Source organism: Neopelma chrysocephalum, unplaced genomic scaffold (assembly GCF_003984885.1).
Source record: "Neopelma chrysocephalum unplaced genomic scaffold, ASM398488v2 Primary Assembly neopelma1_103b, whole genome shotgun sequence".
Taxonomy (NCBI): Eukaryota; Metazoa; Chordata; class Aves; order Passeriformes; family Pipridae; genus Neopelma; species Neopelma chrysocephalum.
This window is the reverse complement of record NW_020897767.1, coordinates 6,645,031-6,663,642: the sequence shown is the minus strand read 5'-3', so window position 1 is coordinate 6,663,642 and position 18,612 is coordinate 6,645,031. Positions and strand designations below refer to the sequence as shown.

At 39.3% G+C, this 18,612-nt stretch overlaps 2 protein-coding genes across 7 annotated transcripts in view; one reads left to right on the top strand and one right to left on the bottom strand.

The window, feature by feature from the left end:
* CCNT2 (cyclin T2) overlaps positions 1-3,656 on the top strand; it is a 29,779-nt gene extending 26,123 nt beyond the window's left edge. For 4 of the 5 annotated variants that reach the window (XM_027695885.1, XM_027695884.1, XM_027695886.1 and 1 more), the window contains one exon: positions 1-1,265. This exon is cut by the window's left edge. The gene's annotated coding sequence lies outside the window, so the exon portion shown is untranslated. Of the gene's footprint in view, positions 1,266-3,341 lie in introns of those variants that run through there. The other variant, XM_027695883.1, reaches the window with a different exon arrangement.
* On the bottom strand, positions 1,184-18,600 carry MAP3K19 (mitogen-activated protein kinase kinase kinase 19). 2 transcript variants are annotated; one of them, XM_027695873.1, is made up of 12 exons: positions 17,990-18,600; positions 17,522-17,811; positions 14,596-14,666; positions 13,997-14,081; positions 12,961-13,202; positions 12,265-12,308; positions 8,263-10,710; positions 8,073-8,147; positions 7,181-7,330; positions 6,276-6,973; positions 4,473-4,560; positions 1,184-1,451 (listed from the first exon to the last, which is right to left on the bottom strand). In XM_027695873.1, the coding sequence occupies exons 3-11, from the start codon at positions 14,633-14,635 to the stop codon at positions 4,494-4,496; spliced, it is 3,849 nt and encodes a 1,282-aa protein (XP_027551674.1). In that variant the 5' UTR covers positions 14,636-14,666; positions 17,522-17,811; positions 17,990-18,600; the 3' UTR covers positions 1,184-1,451; positions 4,473-4,493. The 2 variants fall into 2 exon arrangements, with proteins under 2 accessions (XP_027551674.1, XP_027551675.1); XM_027695874.1 differs by lacking the exon at positions 8,073-8,147 and having other exon boundaries at positions 17,300-17,811.
* Positions 18,601-18,612: the final 12 nt, after the last annotated feature.

Genomic DNA, 18,612 nt, shown 5'->3' with positions numbered 1-18,612 from the left:
GTCAAGGCTCGTGTACAAAATCCAAAGCTGTCTTATCCCTACTGACTTGGTTATTTTTTTACATTGGGAATGTAACTTCTTGTTACAAACTTCTGCATTGTTGGATATTTTCTATCCTTTTATAGTCCCTTTCCTTTCCATCTCAGTGCTACTCTTGGGTCTGATTTGTAACCAATGTAATCTGCATTATATACTGTCCTAAACCAGAGCCTGGGCAGAGAGATGACATAGCAGGAAACTCTTAATTTGTCTTTGAAGCACTACAGTACTTTCTTTTTGAGTCTGTTTAAATAGGTGTGCCATGAAATGCATCTTATACAGCCACTCTGGATAAGCAATATATTGTACTGTATATATAGCAGTTTCTGTCACAACCTGGAGTTAAAATGTCTGGATGGTAACTAGTGCCTGTCTAATATACATTGGAATGAGCATAGGCCTTCCTCCTAAGGTGCTGTTTCAAAAGAATTATTTCCTGTTTTGATTCTGGGAAATTGTGAAATAATAGTGGACAAAATGTTGCTATGCTACATTGAGATCCAAACAGTGGGTTTTGGTTTCTTTGTTAAGGATGTCCATAAAACTCATGGGTTTGGTTTTCAATGTCATTGTAAATAGGTGAAACTGTACGTGTCATTGTGTTTGGAACTGAATTCCATGTGGTGATCCCTGGGGCTGAGAGGGAGGGAGAGGAGATGCAGCCAGGTGCCACTAGTTTGCCCTGACAGAAATTAGTGACTGGTGTGAATGGCAGCCTGGCTGAGGGGTGGGAAGGAATGAAAACTGACGGGATCGGCATTGGCCTCACACGCGAATGACTGAATAAATGCAATAAAAGGCTCAAAGTCAACACTGTTCCTTTGTTCATCACTTATTACAGATTTTTTGTTATAAATTTGAGTACAAGAATTATATAATTTGTAAAATGACGCTGTAGTGGAGACCTTGGTACAACACTATTAAAAATCCTCCCTGTTTGTGAGATCTGAGGTTTGTAGAATAGTGAAATTCTTTCGTATGTTGAATCTTGGTCTGTTCCTGATGGTGGGAGTGCTGGGCTGATGTATCTCACTGTGAGCTGGGTCTTGGCTATTTGCATAACATGGCAGGTCTGTACGTTCTTCTGGCTAACTGTAAATATAAATGTTTCATAATAGCCTAGTTGCATTTTTGAGGTACAGTGTGAGATTAGAAAAAACTTTATTTCTAAGAACTTGTAAAAAAAAAAGTATTTTCAATAAAATTCCCTACCTCACCTCTATTGTGCAGAAATGATCCCATTTTCCTATGTTGAATTTTTACAAAGTTGGAAACACAAAGGTCCTCTTTCAGTTATTGGCTAAACATTGCTGGTTTTTATCAAATCAGTCAAATAACAGACTGCTTGAAAGTCTGAAGTCTGATTTGTTTCCTTTGCTCCCATTCCATTGTGGTGATCAGGTATTTGGTACCTGAAAAGCAAGTTCTAGAACTGTTATGCCATCTCCAGCTGCTCCCTCCCTGTGCCCCGGGGGCCAGAGCCTGTACCCGGAGTTGTGTAGGGGCTGGCCAGGCTTCAGGGGGGGGGTTATTATTTTTCTTTTGAGCAGTGAGGGGGTGGGTGACTGTTGTACACCAAGCATCTCTCTGACCGTATGGGGGGGAAGGATTCCCAGTCCTTGTTTTGCAGGGAAGGGAATTGGACAAACACTTTGCTTTCTTTAGTTGGGATGTAAATGCACATTCCCGCAATCAGTTCTAAAAATAAATGTCTTCAAAGACTTGGAAGTTATGCCAAACTGAACTAGCTAATGAATTCCTCCTTCCTCTGGAATGCCTAACTTCTTACACCTTTAAAAAAGTAGATCTCTAGTGCCAGGAGTGTTCTCTCCAGTTGCTGCTGGGAATTACTTTCTCTGGCTCCTGACATGGATATAGCAAACCCAAATCCAATTTTTAACCTTAGATCTTTCAGTAGCTAGGTTTGATTCCTCTGTGTTCCTGCACCTATAATGGCAACATTTTCCTTGCCATAGTTCAGAGATTGTGTTCTTTGACAACATCTGTAAAATTTCTGAGGCTGTCCCATGGTGCAGGTCCCTGGGAGAAGGGAAAAGAAGGGGAGAAAAGGCACTGGACTGTGTGTACTGGAGGCCCTTCCTCAGGAGAACTCTTGTTCTCTTTTGCTTTTGTGCAAGAACCAGAGATTTCACAGGAGGGATGGAGAAATGGCATCAGTTCCTGCTTAGCTCTGTGAAAAAGCACTGATTTTGAACCCAAATAATCTCAAGAGACTGTGGGTTTTCTAGGCTCAGTGTCTGCTTCCTTGGAAAGAGAGGTAGATATATTTTTAGATGCAGATTTTTACATCCTATTGCTGTTGGTAGTTCCAAGACCAGTGTAAAATAGGTGGTTGGCATTCCTAAGGACCCTCACTTCTCCTGAGAGGTGAGCAGTGGCTCAGAGCTTCAAACATTACTGTGTGAAAGGACTAGCAAGTACCCTGCAATGATACAAGAACAGTGTGTTTTCAGGTTCTCTGATTTAAGCCCCAAATCTATAGGAAACCTGGAGTCACAGCAAAGCACCCCCCCCTAATGCTTGGCAGCCTGGCAAGAGTTGTAATGGGCTCTTACTGGTTTCGGATTTAAACCAGTAAGACTTGCCCTGCTTGAGTACTATAATTAAGTGTCGCCCTCCTCCCTGAGTCACTTTTCATGGAATATACAGTTTTCAAGGTTTTGCACCCTTTCTCCTGACTACCTTAGACACCTTAATTAGGCATCTGGATTTGGATGTGAAAATCTGTGATCTCCTCAAGTAAGAAATAGCAAAGTTAGACTTGTTTCTGGAATGTCCCACTAGACTGGCTCAGCCAAGTGACCCAAGGCTCCCCAACCCAACGTCCTGCTTGGTTTAGCTGTGCTGTGCCCTGGGCTGGGCTGCAGACACATCCCCCCATCTCCAGCAGATTAGGCTGAAATACTTTGTTGCAGGTGCTGGCCTTAAACTGCCACCTCGTTCACAACATCTGGTTAATCAAAAGCAAAAATGTGCTTTCACATTTTTATTAAAGGCTCGGGTTCAAGTTTTACATACTTCTAAGTTTCAAACTAATTTTAATGTAATTAGCTGGATTAAACATGACACTTAAATTACAAATAACTAATAAACTTAATATTGGAGAGCGCTAACAAGAGATGTTAGTTTTGCTTATAAGTCATGTGCATAAGGAAGGGGATTTATAATGCTGACATTTTTTTAATTAACTATATATTCTAGAGCATTCCCATTCTTCCTCACTTATATCTGTCATCTCAGCTTCATTTCATGCTAAATAAAACCTCACATTTACTTTGCAGCTTTGCTGGAGACACTACATTAATCTGAGAAGAATTAATGCACATCATGGAATTATGTACATCCCACCTGAGTTCCTATGCCAGGGCTCCCACCTTTACTCTGCAAAGTACTCTAAATGTGAAGATCCTTTAACGTGACGTTGCCATGGATTCCTGGCATGAGCACCAACCTGTAATCCTCAAAATGGGACTGTTAACTGCTTGAACTTGGAAGATTACCGTGATGTTGGGATTTCTCTTATACTGGCATTATGTTCTGTCATTGTTATGTGACATTATACCTACAGAAACTATCAATAAAGGATTTTGCTAGAAGTACTGGTTTCCCTTTGCTTTTATAAAGTTTAGAGCAACTCTCTGAAATCAGGCAACTAGCATTAAGCAAAGCTTGAAAGCTATTTGTGAAACTGAAGTGTTTAGCACTCTGAGGAAGTTAGAACTTCCTTCTTTCTCTTTCGTAAAACACTAATTTTCACATTACTGCTGGCACTGAAGTCAGTGCCTTGAATCCTTGAGAGCTCAGCTCTGAACACTTGTAGGGCTGAGTTTTACTGCATCTCTTCCTGGAGCCTGGGTGCTCAGAAAGGCTTAAAGTTTACCCCATTTTGATAGGAAGAAATCTTACCAGAAACAGGACATTTTAAATACTAATACCTGCTTTTTTGCTTTGGTTTATTACTATATCATTATACTTTTTAATTTTATTTAATTCTGTGCAGTTAGTAGTAGCTACTTCTACTAATTGTTACAATTACTTTTACAGTGCAGATGGAGACTGTTACATGTCATCTAATTATAGAGTGCTCACTTCAAGTGTTTTGAGAAACAGTTCAAGTTTCCAATGTGTATCAATACCCTATGAGGACAGGAAGGAACACAAACCCAGACCCTTCAGAGTTACCAGTGACAGGACAAGAGACAAGAGGCACAACTTGACCTACAAGACAGTCTGTTCAAATGTAAAATCCTTTTTACCTTGAGGGTGGTTGAAGCCTGGCGCCTGTTTAATCAAAGGCCTAAGACCCCTTGTACACAACTGCTCTCCAGTATTTCCGCTGTCCCTTAAAAGTCCAGTTCCTTCTGGTCTCTGTTCACAAGTGGAAATCTTTTATATGGAAAATAGATACTCACTTGGCAAGAGTTTTGAAAAATTCACTGTCTTCCTTTCACAAAGGGATGGTCCAGCAACTGCAGAGCAGAAGGACGTTCATGTTGATCTCTGCATTGAAGGTTTCAAAAATCAGGACATAAAATTAGTATTGTGCCTCTGAGGGAATTGTAAAATCTAAATGCAAAATTAGCCTTCTTTTTTTCTTATTTCTCCAGTCACTACTCGTTTTTAGTTTTTTTTGATAAAGCTGGTAGAAAGGAAGGGAGGCTTCAGGGGAAACGACTGTTGGAATTTATGAATCATAAAACTGAAATATTTTATTCTTAAAGAAATCAGTCTCTATTCCTCTAAATTCCTTGCAGAGCTTTGAATAGTTCTGCTAATTTGGCTGTTTCAGGTTCACCAAAAAATGTATTTAGGAAGAGTGGTAATTATTTGTTTGATCCTCCATCCATCAGGCTGTTCTGTTGTCTCCCGTCAATGTCATGCTTGTTAAGGAGCCCATAGGTTGCCCAAAGAAGCTGTGGATACGATATCCCTGGAATTGTTAAAGGCTGGATGGGGCCCTGAACAATTGCCCATGGTTTAGTGGGTGGAGTCCCTGCCCATGGCACAGAGTTGGAACTAGATGGTCTTTATGGTCCCTTCCAACCCAAGCCATTCTATGATTTCTATGGAATTACAGGACAGTAATTACAATACTGGATTTCTAGAGCCAAGGGCTTTGGGCTTTTTCAACCTGCAATTTGGAGGGAATAAAATAGGGGAAGGAAAAAAGGGCACCAATTCCTCAAATAATAAACTAATGGGGAATATGGGATAAGGAAGGCATTTATATTTAGGACATGGTGAGATCATACACTAAATTTTTGTCACCACAGGTGCCTCCAGACTTTTGAAAAGCTAAATACTGTATGTTTCCCTCTACCTAAAAATTCCTTCTCCCTTTTAAACACTCTTCTCTCTGAATCAAAGTATATCTGATGTCACTATATACAGCCCACAATTTTTCTTACTGTTATGTGGTCCACAGGAACCAGAACCATTCCCTAACAATTCTAATTCAAGGATTAGAAATCAGGTTTCCTGCCCCCAAGACCACTGCCATGCCCACTAAATTACATGCTTCTCTCTTGTACTAAAATCTGATCTTTGGAGATATGTAAAAGACTGCTCCTAATTTTATAAAAACTACACACTGAGGTCAGGAACTTAGCTCTTGAAACTGATAGTCCATTTAAACATCTGGGACACAGCTGATATTTAAAACAAAACAAACACCACAAAAATAATTCTTATAAGGGGTGGATTCTAGTGGTTTGGGGTTGTTATATAGAGAACTTTATGTTTCTAATAAAGATTGTGTTTCAAGTATTTCCTGGACTGGCAGTGATAATAGATTTTTCCACTGCAGAAGATAAGAATTAATTAGAAGCCCTTTCATTTAGAATATTGTCCTCAAAAAACTTGCCTGACATAAGCCAAACTCAAGCAGTACTGGATCAGCAAAACACATTAAAAAAATTTATCAAACATTTTGTCTAAAACTCAGTGGTGTTTCTACATGAACATTACAGAAAAGTAAATGATGACTGTAAGGCTTACAAAAAGAGAATTTGTGAGGGTTTTTCTATACCATTATAGAGAGTAAAGCTCTTTTATATATACTATTATTTAGAGGCTTTCCTGAAATGCTGAGAAGCCTAAGCATTTACAAAAGAGACACGTACATTATAAGATGTAACCTAAGCTCCTACCAACAACCTCTACAATCCAAACTGTCTGCATTCTTCCTTTCATTTTCCAGTTAAGGTTCTGCATACCTGGTTAAGCAAGCACGCACAAAATCCACGGCAGGGCTGGAGAATCCCTCGGGAAGGGAAGGCATCAGCCCCCTGTGGGCCCCGATGTAGAACATGGCTGCAATCCTGCCCATGGAAGCCAGGGGCGGCTTTCCTGTTGCCATCTCAAACACGGTGCAGCCGACGCTCCAGATGTCTGATTTCCTCCCGTACCCCGACTCACTGATCACCTCCGGAGCCATCCAGTAGGGAGTGCCGTGCACGGAGCGCAGCGTCTCGCTCCGGGTGCCGCCAGGGCTGATCCGGGCCAAGCGCCTGGCACAGCCAAAGTCAATGAGCTTCACTGTCCCGCTGGGCATGAGCATCACATTGTTGCCCTTGATGTCTCTGTGCACCACACAGTTGGCGTGTAAATAGGCAACCCCCTGGAGAATTTGCCTGGTGTATCTGCAAAGGACAACTTCTGGCAACGGGCCAAAGCGGTTGATAATACTGGAAATGGAGCCCCCAGGAACAAACTCCATGAAAATGCTTAAAATGTTGTGTTCCAGACAAGTCCCTAAGTAAGTTACAATGTTGACGTGCTTCAATGTCTTCAAGAGATCAACTTCCTCATGAAACTTCTGGTACTCCTTTTCTGTAGTGAGTTGATCTGATGTGTCCAAAACAACCTGTTTTACAGCTATTAACTGTCCCTGGCTGGTCAGACCGCAGTACACCTACAATGAAACCAGCAATTATTAAAATGAAATGTGAAATAAAGTATTTACTTATTTTAAATAGTATTTTTGTGTTTGTCATGTTTCGTGTCTCATTGTGTAACCCAAAACACTGAAGTCATTTGTTGATAGGACAACAGCCAGTTATGAGACAAAGTGTAGGTCAGACACAACCAGCACATGACTTAACATTCAGACACTACTTACTGTGCCATAGGCTCCCTTTCCAAGGACTTCCCCTCTTGTCCACATGATAGGATCCTTGGTAGTTAAGCTGCTTCCTGGTAATTTAGTAGATTCATCTAAGTTTAGAAGGCCACTTTCTGCACTTGGTGCCAAAAAGGCTTTACTGCAACTCTGCTTGAAAGATGTTGGTCAGCGTGGGGAGAAAGCAGAGAGGAAAAGAAAGGCTTCATATTGTCCTTACAATTTTTATAAGGAATAATTTTTCCTGTCATGGCTCTGCTCTATAGATTTATATATATACACAGACACCACCCAGCCCATCCATACAATTGCTATGCTAGGTAAGTAAGATGGCAATAATTCCTCCATCTAGCCAGGGATCTCTGCAGTGAGAATGGAGGTATAACTGGCACCTGTGTCTGCAGAAGCATAAGGGGGGGGGGTGTATCAACAGGTAGTGAAAGAAATTCCCTTACAAATTTGTGATTTAAATAGCCCAAAAGCTAACAGGGCAGAGGAGGAGCAGTGCTGGTAGATAAGCACCTTGGTAGGTGACGGCTCTTAACTGACTCGGGGGCCAGAATCTGAGCCTTCTGAGCTCCAAGTTCTGATTAAACATTAATTAAACATCCTTAAGTCTGCCTGATAAGCCAATACTTGTAGTTCATACCTGTAAAAATGTCTGGTTGCACTCAGAGATTCAAGGCCATTGCCCTTTTTGGTATACAAGGACTGTTTGTAGCATCTTTTCATATTCCTTAGCTTCAAGATCTCAAGAGCTTTTGCCTTGCCCAAAACATTTTATACCTGCTGTACAATTAAAATATCCTATTCTCTTCTTTCACAACAACTTCTCAATTTATCTTGACCCATGATATAAGCTTTGACAGCTATTCTTGTCCTGCCTTAGTACCTTCTGGCTTGTGTCCTGACATGCAGCCTCTAACATGGGTGTCTTCAACAGAGCACTGGAAGAATCAGTGGGCAGCTGGCCCAAGGAAAAGAGATTGGATCTTTAATAAGCACATATTTTCTGTCTTTCATCCAAACTTGAGTGAAGCACCACTCAAAGGAGGTAGCAAGTTACAAGAAATTACTCTTACCTTCTCTAGAGCATTATTTACTATTGCTCCATCTCCACTAATCATATTTTCTTCTTCTTCAGTATGTGTGTTTTGCATTTTAAAATCTGTATTTTTTGTTCTTGCAGAGTCTTTTTCTTCAAGCATTAGCAATTCTTCAGCCAGGCAACAAAGCAACTCATCAGTCACATCTTTATCTGTCCAGGACAAAGTGTTTTGACTTGTCTGGAAACTGGGGCTTGTAGGATTTTTTATCCCAATCACTGAAGACTGAGTCAATTCATTTGCCATAATACTATTTTGGGGTGTGTTTGCCCAGCTGTGATTTGATTTTTCTGTAAGGGATTGACACTCCAGTCTATCTGAAAAGGGTGATGCTTCACACTTATTGACAGACTTGAAGGAGGCCTGGTCTGATTCCAGGCCTTTGCCACCATCCATATTCCCTCTGCACTGGGATACACAGATGTTCTGGTCTGTTGTTAGCAGAATGCTCCTTGGAGCAACACAGTCTCTGCAGTCTTCATCGCTGAGCTGAAGAAGATTCTGGCTACAGGGAGCAGCTCTCTGATGGTTGGATACATCCTGGCTGTCTGAAGACTGCTCCAAAGTAACTTCTTTGATAGTTGATAAGTTTGAATTTGAAAAAAATTCATTTTGCTTAGTTGACTGAAAAAGCTCTTCTAACAACATAAGCTGGTGATCTGTGTCTCCATGAGACAATGCTGTGCTCCTTGACGTGTTTGTTTGAAAGTCTGCATCAGAAGTTACCACATTATCTTGCTCTGTGTTGCTGTCACTCAACTTGGTACTTCCATCCTTTGGGATTGAACCTTTCTGCTTTTGTTTAGTGCCAGCTTTTGTCTTCTTTGGCTTGGGATGTGTTTTCTTTGGAGTGTTTCTTACCCTGCTGCTCTCCCTCCCTTTGGTGCAGGTACATCTGCAGGTGCTGGCAGTGCCTCTCCCTGAGGGAGCAGAACAAACACTTTTATAAAACCTGCTCTCATGTCGCTCGAGCTCCCGCACGTGGGAATACACAGGAGTTCCAAACATTTCATAAATCCCTGGGCCTTGGTCATTTGAATTGATTTGCTTGAACATGTCACTGTATTTCAGGTCTCCAAAATCTAAGGCAGATGGTGCATGTGGCAGAGAAAGTGGAGTAACACTTTTCTTTAACTCAACTGAATTTTTGCAACTGCAGGAGAAACTTTGCTTTTTGAGTTTCTGAGCACTCTGAGAAAAATGGCCTTTGTCTCCTTGAGGGTTTTTTTTCTGACACTTCAGGGAAGTCTCAGATTTCACCTGTGGCAGTTCTAAAGAAGGAAAAATCTGACTCTTGACATTATGTTTTGTGGTAATCTCATCAGAAACAATGAGGTCTTTAGACATCTTTAGCTTGTTATTAATTTTAGATTTGGATGAATATTTATTTCTATTAATCTTTCTTCTATTTTTGTCACTTTCTTTGTGAGCGAGAACATTGAAGCTCTGAGTACCCTGAGGAGGCAGGCCATGAACACCACTCTCTTTTGGGGGGGGTTGTTTAGCAACGTGTGGTTCCCTGGCTGGCTCTCGCTCAGAGAATGTAACATGAACAGCAGGTACAAGCTCACTTTGGTCTTCTGGAGTAGCTTCTGACATTTCTTCTTTTTCCTTTTCAGATTCAGAGAGACAGACATGATTTTCTGTTTGTTTTCCAGGGGGATCTTGAACTTCTACTGTGGGAATTGCTGCAACTACAGAATTATCTTCTAAGGCATGGTAGGCCTCTGACACTTCATTTTCACAGGAAGGATCTAAATCATGATTGCCAAGCACAGAGTTTGCACCTTCAGTACCTTCACACGGTGCACAATCCAGCACCATCTCTGCAGCATTTCCTTCTTCTGGGCCAATGCTGCAGCAATTCTCTGCTGCCGTTTGCTCGTTGCCAGCTCTTGAGGCATCGCTGCTGCTCGACATGGTAAATGTTGTCTGAGCTCTGCCACAGCTGACCAGAGCATCACCTGAGCTCAGGTGGGGGTGACCATCACCACAGAGCCTGGCTTGGCTCACAGGATCGGTGTTCTCACAAACCACTGAGCCCTGGAACTTCACCTGCTCATTCCTGTCAGTGTGGGCACCTACATCAGCTTCCCTCCACTCCAAATGGCTTTGAATTCCTTCTTTCTTCTTGTTGGTGTACTTAGAACAGTTCCTCATGCTGAAGCAGTACAGGTCTTCTGCTGGTGTGACTTTATCAGAAATTGTAGCCACAATCAAGTCTGTTGACTTTTCACTGTGCCTTTTGAATAGATTGTCTAACTGATTATGATAAAATTTGGTAACTGATTTTATAGGCTGAGGAATAGAGTTCATAATATTTAAAATATTTCTGATGTTGCTGCTTTCATTGACAATATCATCCTCTAGAGGAGCAAGATGAATTGTTCTTACAGGCTCACATGTCACTGGTGGCAAATGAAACTGTAATTTCCATTTAAAAAAAAATTAATAACGTGCTACAACACAGATACAGGTAAAATGTGATCACTAAGAGTTTTGGGTACACTGGAAAACAGCACAGTCTGCACTTGAGTTCCAGTGAAGGTAAATGGATAAACCCAAAGGCCATTTTCATATGGCTGCTAACACAGAAGTCTGTTAGGTAGGGGATGTGTTCTATTATTCCTCCCTTCTTCCTTCTTTTCCCATCACATTAGTGGAAGGTAACACCTCTCTTTGAAAGGTCTGAGAAATGGAGCACTTTGTTGTGACTGCTCAGATGAACATAATTTTCTGAAAATAGTACTTCTATTCTTTATTTTATAGGAAATGAAATAAAAATAAATTTGAATATACTGTATATTTTCATGCAAATGGATGCAATAGAAATAATCACGCAGTCATCTACTCGGAGTACTTATTTGCATGTCTATATTCCACATCAGTTTGCAATCTGCAGGAAATTTTTGTTTGCATTCCAAGGGCAAACTGAGGTTGGAACATGCCAGGAAAAGCAATGTCTATTGGTTTGAAATGCACAGTTCTGAAGGCTTTGTCTGGCCTGTGGGGCATTAATATGAATGCTCAGTTTATCCCAAATGATATGGCTTTAGAATCATCAGAGCCCAAGGCAAGAAACAAAGCTGTGTTAAATCACACTGGGATCAGCTAAATTATTTTGCTTAAATATTTCCATTCATTTGAAATTTTTTTTTTCCCATAACCCTTTTTATGATCCTGTATCAGATCTCTTATTCCTACTTCTATACTTTTCTTTCCTTTTTTTCCTGTGAATGCTGCTGTATCCTCCAGTGGCTTCACTGAAGTTTACAGCTGATTCAGTGAGTTGAGTCCTTTGTACAAAGGGCTATTGATATATATCCATAAAGGCCAAATTCTCTTTTTTCTAAAAAACCTATATTTGCTTCACACATGTGAGCCTTAAAAGTTACAAAATATCACTGATACATGTACAATTGTGAGCTTGTTTCTAAGTACAACTGTTATGTCCAAAAATCCCATTTACACTTATCACAAAATTTCATTTAAAATATGTTTAATTCTAAGACATTATTTATTATTTGTTAATACAATCAATTTCGGTAATCATCTAAGAGCAAGACTGTTTTAAAATTCAGCTTCAATTTTAAATTACCACTCAATATAAGAAAATTGTTTGGGCTTTTTTTAAATTTGGCAAAACTAGACATCTAACATTTTTAACATACCGGATGTTCATACGTTAAATTAAATTACATATTTCTATTTTAAGAGGTTTTGTATCTTTTTGAACTTTCAACCTTTTACCTCCAAAAATCTCTGATGTAATGTCTTACTGGCAATTTGTTGATATACATCTCAGGATTTCCTGACACACACATATATATATATTAAATAAATGTAAAAATACTTCACATTCTTAAAAAACCCCACCTGAGACTAAGAAAACTACCGACATGACTTCTGTATTTCTATTTTTAAGATTTTGAAAGAATAGAATACTTTTAACAGTGATTATACCTAATACCATCTTACCTTAGATCTCTCATTCCTGGTTTTTAGCATTGTTATATTTAACCCTTAAAAATCAAAACAAATAAAATGTTAATTTGATATTCTTAAACATGCTACAATTCTCATTTATAAATTAATTTCAAATTGTGATGTTCAGGGGACCAACAATCTGTCAGATGGGTGGTCTCAGGACTATGATACAAATCTGAAGTGCAGAAAATGTTGTAGGTTGAAATTTCATTGTGATACTGAACTTCACAATTTCATTTTCTAAGGAAAATGATAAAATATTACACTTCTAAAATATTTTTACAATAATAATGTAAGCAAATCCTTCACAATTTTAGATGTTTGCTAACTACAGTATGCAGCTAATTAATATTGCCAGTATGAGGGAAAAGTGAAAGAGATGCCATCATGATCCCACTCCTGGTACAGAAAGTTAAATTTACATTTTTTGGGCTCAGTTTCGTTATACAGAGTAACAAGAATAGTGAAGTTTGTCATTGCTTCTCTTTAGCTCCTTCACTCTGCAATATATAACATTAAAGAAGTTATCATTAACTTCACACATGGCTGAAGTCTATGTGAAGAAGTCATACAGACATAAAGACAACTTTAAAGTTTAAAGAAAAAGGACTTCTAAGGCTTTGCCATCTCATATGATAACTAATATATAACTTCATATAAAATTTGTAACTTCTAAACTGAACTTACTTTGCTGTGTTTGTGCTTTTATTATCTGAAAAGTATCTAAATCCACAAATGACTTTAAAATGTTGTATTCTGGGCACGAGGTCCGTAGCAGAAAGCTGAAGTCAAAGGCATATCCCATGTTGCCTTTCTTTGGGAAGAAACATAAAGAAGTGGGATGTCTCCTCTGTAATGCAAACAGATTTTTACTTGGAAAACGTGCCACTTGTTGGTCTGACCGTGGTCTGGATGTTGATGCTGTTTGGCTGAAAGGCAAAAACAAAAACCAAAATAAGTGAAAATAAGTGGAAGGAGCAGCTCAAACAATCATATGACTGGAGAATAATGGGAACAAGGAGTTTTTCAAATCCAAAAGTGCCAAAGTATGTTTTCTTTCTTTATCTGGGAAGTTGTGCCTCTCCTTGGAAGCATCTGATTGCAAAGCCAGAGATTGACTACAAGTGAGAATGAATGACAGACAATGTTAACCAAGCAACATCAGGAATTGAAAAACATATTGTTCACCTTCTCCTTCTTGACAAAAACTGATTGCTTCCAGTTTGTATTTTTAATGACTCATCAGGAATGTGTGTCAGAAGAATTCTGAGGCCCAGATGTGCCTTTGTTACTTAAAAAATATGCTCTGGCCTGCCTGAAAGAACAGAGGCTGTGCAGACAAGCCTCAGATTCCTGCCACCTGTTTTCTGAAGAATGAAAAATATGGAGAAAGATAAATACTGTGGCTGAAAAGAGGTACAAAAATACAGCCTAAGTTTATCTTAAAACTGTATGCAATTGTCTGGTTTTAATAAGTCAAATTCTGATGTAAAACCATATCCCATATTTTTCCTATTCTACCAAATAATTTGTTCATCTAATGCAATATCCTGCCTCCAGCAGTGGCCAATAATTGCCATTGGGAAGAGATAAACACCACACAACATATAAAGCTGTATATGATGTCTGGCACTTAAGAAATATTTCCTTACTCACAGACTACTACCTGCTTTGTCTTCATTTGTGCACACTCAACTGCAAATTAAATAGTAATATGACTAACCTGTTCTTTCCTAGAGCTTTGTACGACTGATGCATTTCTTCCATTGTCTTATCTGCATCCTGAAGAGCAGCAACACTTCCACAACCTGCAACAGTACATCAGTATTTGCACAAAAGCAGTTTAATTCACTGACCAGTAACACATTGTAAACATGGTGTTTTTTGGGCATTAAAATATTATTACAAAGAAGTACATGAAGCAGCTATCAGGAAAAAAAACAAGAGTATGTTACATTTGACTAATTTTTTTGAAATGTGAATGCATAACTCTGATTTATTTTTAGTTATTTGGTAAGTGTAGTAACTCAATGGACTATAAAAGCAAAGAACATCTGAAAATAATTCCAGTTACAGCACCTAGATCAGTAGAACAGAAGACAAATATTGACAGAAACTCTGCAGAAGCAGAGTATTTAAAAATATGAAAACCAAACAAATCTCAAGGCTTTACAAAGGTGGAAAGTAACTCTGAGTTTGATTTCATATTTTGCTATGGCTGCTCAGTTTTGACAAACATCCAGATTTTAAGTTATTATTGTACTTTTCCTTCTTCAGATCCCTCATCTTACACTTTATAGACATAAACTTCGGTCAGACTACCTTTTTTGCTTCTCCTCTTGTTTTGTTGGTTGTCAGACATACTGTCCTTAAATGTATTAAGGTCCAGAAACCTGAAAAGAACAGTTTGTTAATTAATTTCCAATTCACATGTACAAAGCAGTAATTTATATTTCATTATTTCAGAGCCATAAGTAAGACAAAAACATTTTGAAAGTACCTGAAATTATTAAAAATCCTATAGTGTAGCATCTGATGCCCTTTCCTGTGAACGCACAGAACCAAACAGTCCAGGGCAGTTTTTTTCTACAGAGCCAGACTATCCAGACTGACTTGACTGAAAACATTAACAAAAATCTCATTGACATCAATAAGGTATAAATGTCATGCTTTATCTCAGACCCGTTATAAATTCATAAATACATGAATGGTGATATATTATCTCTGAATATTTACAAAGGTAAATTTTTTATATGTTTTAAAATTGTGCACATTATAACAAATAACTAGCTTTATATAATTGCTTTTTTGGTTGTAATTGAATTTCTGGGAGCTGTGCCAGGCCTCTGAATGAATTTGATACGGCCAGGAGTCACTACCTGAGATTGTTGGCCTGTTAACTTATTAGTAGCAAACTTTTGTTTTCACTTTAAACTATTGCATTGTCAGAAAGAGTATGTTAACCATGAGTGTACCTTTCTGTGAGCATCTTTATGTATGTTTAGAAAAACATATCACTCAAAATGTACTACGTTTATAAAACCAAAACCCCTTGAAATTTGCATTAAACTAGTGCTAAAAACATTTGTTAGATAATTCCTGGTTGTTGAAAGAGCTGATCTCAGGAGATTAAAACAGCGACTATTTTCTCTTTTCATACGTTTATTTTCAACACCTTATGTTAAGAAGGATAAGTAGCCAACCACTTGTCCAAACTGACAGCAAAGTCGTGGTCTATAAAGCAGGTTGTGTGAAAACCATTTGGTTGCAGTGGAATTTAATACCACAGTTCTGGCAGAAAAGAACTTTCTTGGGAAAACTCAGCTATCCAGTAGCCCTGTTCTTGACTCCAGTGGGACAGAGATTTCACAGCAGTTCAGACCTCAAAGCATGAAACTGTGGAGCAGAATACACAGATCCTTTTCTCGCACTTACCACAGATGTTTATATCACCTTACAAAGCTACCTAAACTCTATAACACAGAAAGAAAGCATGATAATTATCTGAATGTGTAAAGGTTTCCAGTACATTAATTCAGGGGGGAATATTTATTTTTGAGACTTTTTCAGTGTTCCTAACTGTAGTTAATCTAAATGGTGTTTCTTTCAGAAGAAAATGGTATCTTTTGACAAAAAATTAAAGCTGATAGCTGTTGAAAACCACAGAAAAGATCAAAATAGATTAGCCCCCCCTCCCGACACTTTTAATTGGAAATGTCCCCAATTGTGATTGTAAGTTTTAATGTTGTTTTACATGGCTGTTGGCCCCCTGTGCTGTATCATTGCTAAGGCACTACTGAATTCCCACAGAGAGAACAAAGTGCTCCTTAATATTGGTCTTTCCAGACAAATATACTTTCATTAGGCTTTACCCTTAATTAGAAGATTGTAATGTACCTTCCCCACAACTAATGAGTGAATGTGCTGTGAGCTGGTTCATGATTATGGAAACACCAACCTTCATTTCCAAGATTAAACTCCAAGACTAAACAGACCATAAGGTGATAGTGGCATAAAACAACACAGAACAATCTCAAAGTGCAGACTCTTAAAGAAGAAACATGACAGAGTTAAGTAGAAGGATTTGAAGTTTTGAAATTCTAGACAGCTAATTCTTGAAATAAAATTAATCTCAGTTAATAGTTTTGATGGATTTGGGACTGTTTCTAAAAAACATACTGAACTTCAGTTTCTCAAGTGACAAGAACATCTGAGGTAATTAAAGACTGGATTGAAATGAATAAAAGAAAATACAATCATGAATATTAGTTCATATCTGTATTAAAATGTTTACAAACGTTTTTACTGCTTAATATATAATTATAGTAAAAAACAGATAAGATATTGTACATGAAATAAATAATATTGTCAGATATATAATATATCTGAATGTACATGAATTAATATATATTTAAACATTTATGAATAACAGTGTCAAATTATTACATTGGGTACCTCTGGGTGCTAGAAAGTAATTAAGTTCTTTAATGTGCATGGCAGGCTAAAAGAAAGGTATTTTAAAGTTATGTTGATATTTATTGAATCCATAAGTAGAACTAAAAAAATAGGACACCTAGTGGCTCCTATGTTGCTAATTTCTTTATAAAATTATATTTTCTCTCTGCTCTTTTCCTTAAGTTAGTGATGGAAAGTAACAATCTTTGTACCTGTCTCTTCATTTCAAAGTCACTACAGAGGTCACTGGAAATGAAGGGCCTACGTGGATTTTGTTGGATAGTAGCATATTGCCACTCAATATTGCTAGTCAGGGAAAGAATTAGGCTTTTGTTACTGATTCTAAAAGCAAAAAAAATATAATTACTTGGAAACACGTAGCAGCCTTCCCAACAGACTAGTGCATTTTACTAGATTAAATTAGTTTTTTACAATAATTTTATATGACATCTGAGAAATGTGTGCTATTTTATAACTATATACAGCCAGACATCAGACAGTACTATCATTCTTGGTTTACAGAAGAGGAAACAAAGAAAAATGGAATGACCTATAGCTACCTTTGACTCACATATGATCAAGATCATCCAATGAACTGTGCAAAAGTAGTTTAGAAGAACTCTTGATTTCTCATTCCCATGGATAATCCATCAAAAGGTTCATCCCATTATATTAGTCAAGTAAGAGTTAGATGGTGAACTTCTCCAAACTCTGCACTTCTTTTTGGATACACAAAACCCACTTCAAAATAATAACTGAGGAGGTTCTGTAAAAAGGCACAAACAAATCTTACCTGGTGCTTCAGTAGCGAAGAGCAAAAGCGGCACAGCAACCTAAGGAGAAGTTATAAAGCATTTTCAGCTCACAGCCGCCTTCCTTTGCTGGCCGGCGAGGAATTCAACAGCGATTACACACTTTTGGATTCGATTTTCGGCGTCTTTTTCTGACTGTGGAGCTCACGAGCTCTTCTTTCTGCAGGCAGCTCCTGCGACACGAGGCTGTTGAGTTTACACGATGTTGCCGAGGTAACCCCTCCGGGGGGTATTTTACTTGGAGGAGTTTAATTCAAAGAGCAGCAGTGACCTATGAAAACAAACACGGTCGAGCTAAACGGTGTCGCCGTTCAAGCTCTAATCACAGGGCAACTCTCCCAGCGCGCAAAACAAAACCCCACTCCTCCCTTCTGTTTGTCTTTTTTTTAAATATTTTTAATACCTTATCTGTTTCTACATCATTTTAAGTTCGCATTCAGTCCCCTCACCTCGACGCTCCCCGTTACTCTTGAGTATTTTTCATCTCGTTTTTGGCAGCCGTAAACAGAAGATTTTAAGGATATTTCTTCTTCTTCTTCTTTTTTTTTTTTTTTTTTTTTTAAGTAGCAGACTGTTTAGAGGGAAGAAAGGATAAAAAAGGTACGGTGGGGCTCAGGCTGAGCTGAAAGGGTGTTTAAGAGAGATGGTTTGCTGGATGCCAGAAGCACTTGGCCGCCGTCCCCCGGGACACGGCTGCGGGGAGGCACAAGCGAGGGGGAGGCTTTGGACCAGGCGGCAGCAGGGACACGAGCCCAGGGGACACCAGCCCCCGGCCGGCCGACCAGGGCTGTGTTATTGGTACACCGGCGGGTACCCGGCACACCCGGCTGCCCCTGACGGAACCGGAGGGTCTGTGGGAGCAACCCCCGCCGCGGTGAGGCGACCACGGACATCCCCTGACAGCGCCCATGAGGGGCTGAGCCAGCCAGGAAGGGGGGACGCGGGGAGGGGAGCCCGGGGCATGGGGAGGTAGGAGCAGGGCTGTGAGGGAGCCCCGGCGGGAAGAGCTGTGAGGGGGAGCCAGGCTGTGCGGGAGCCCGGGCTGGACGGGCTGTGAGGAGCACCCAGGCTG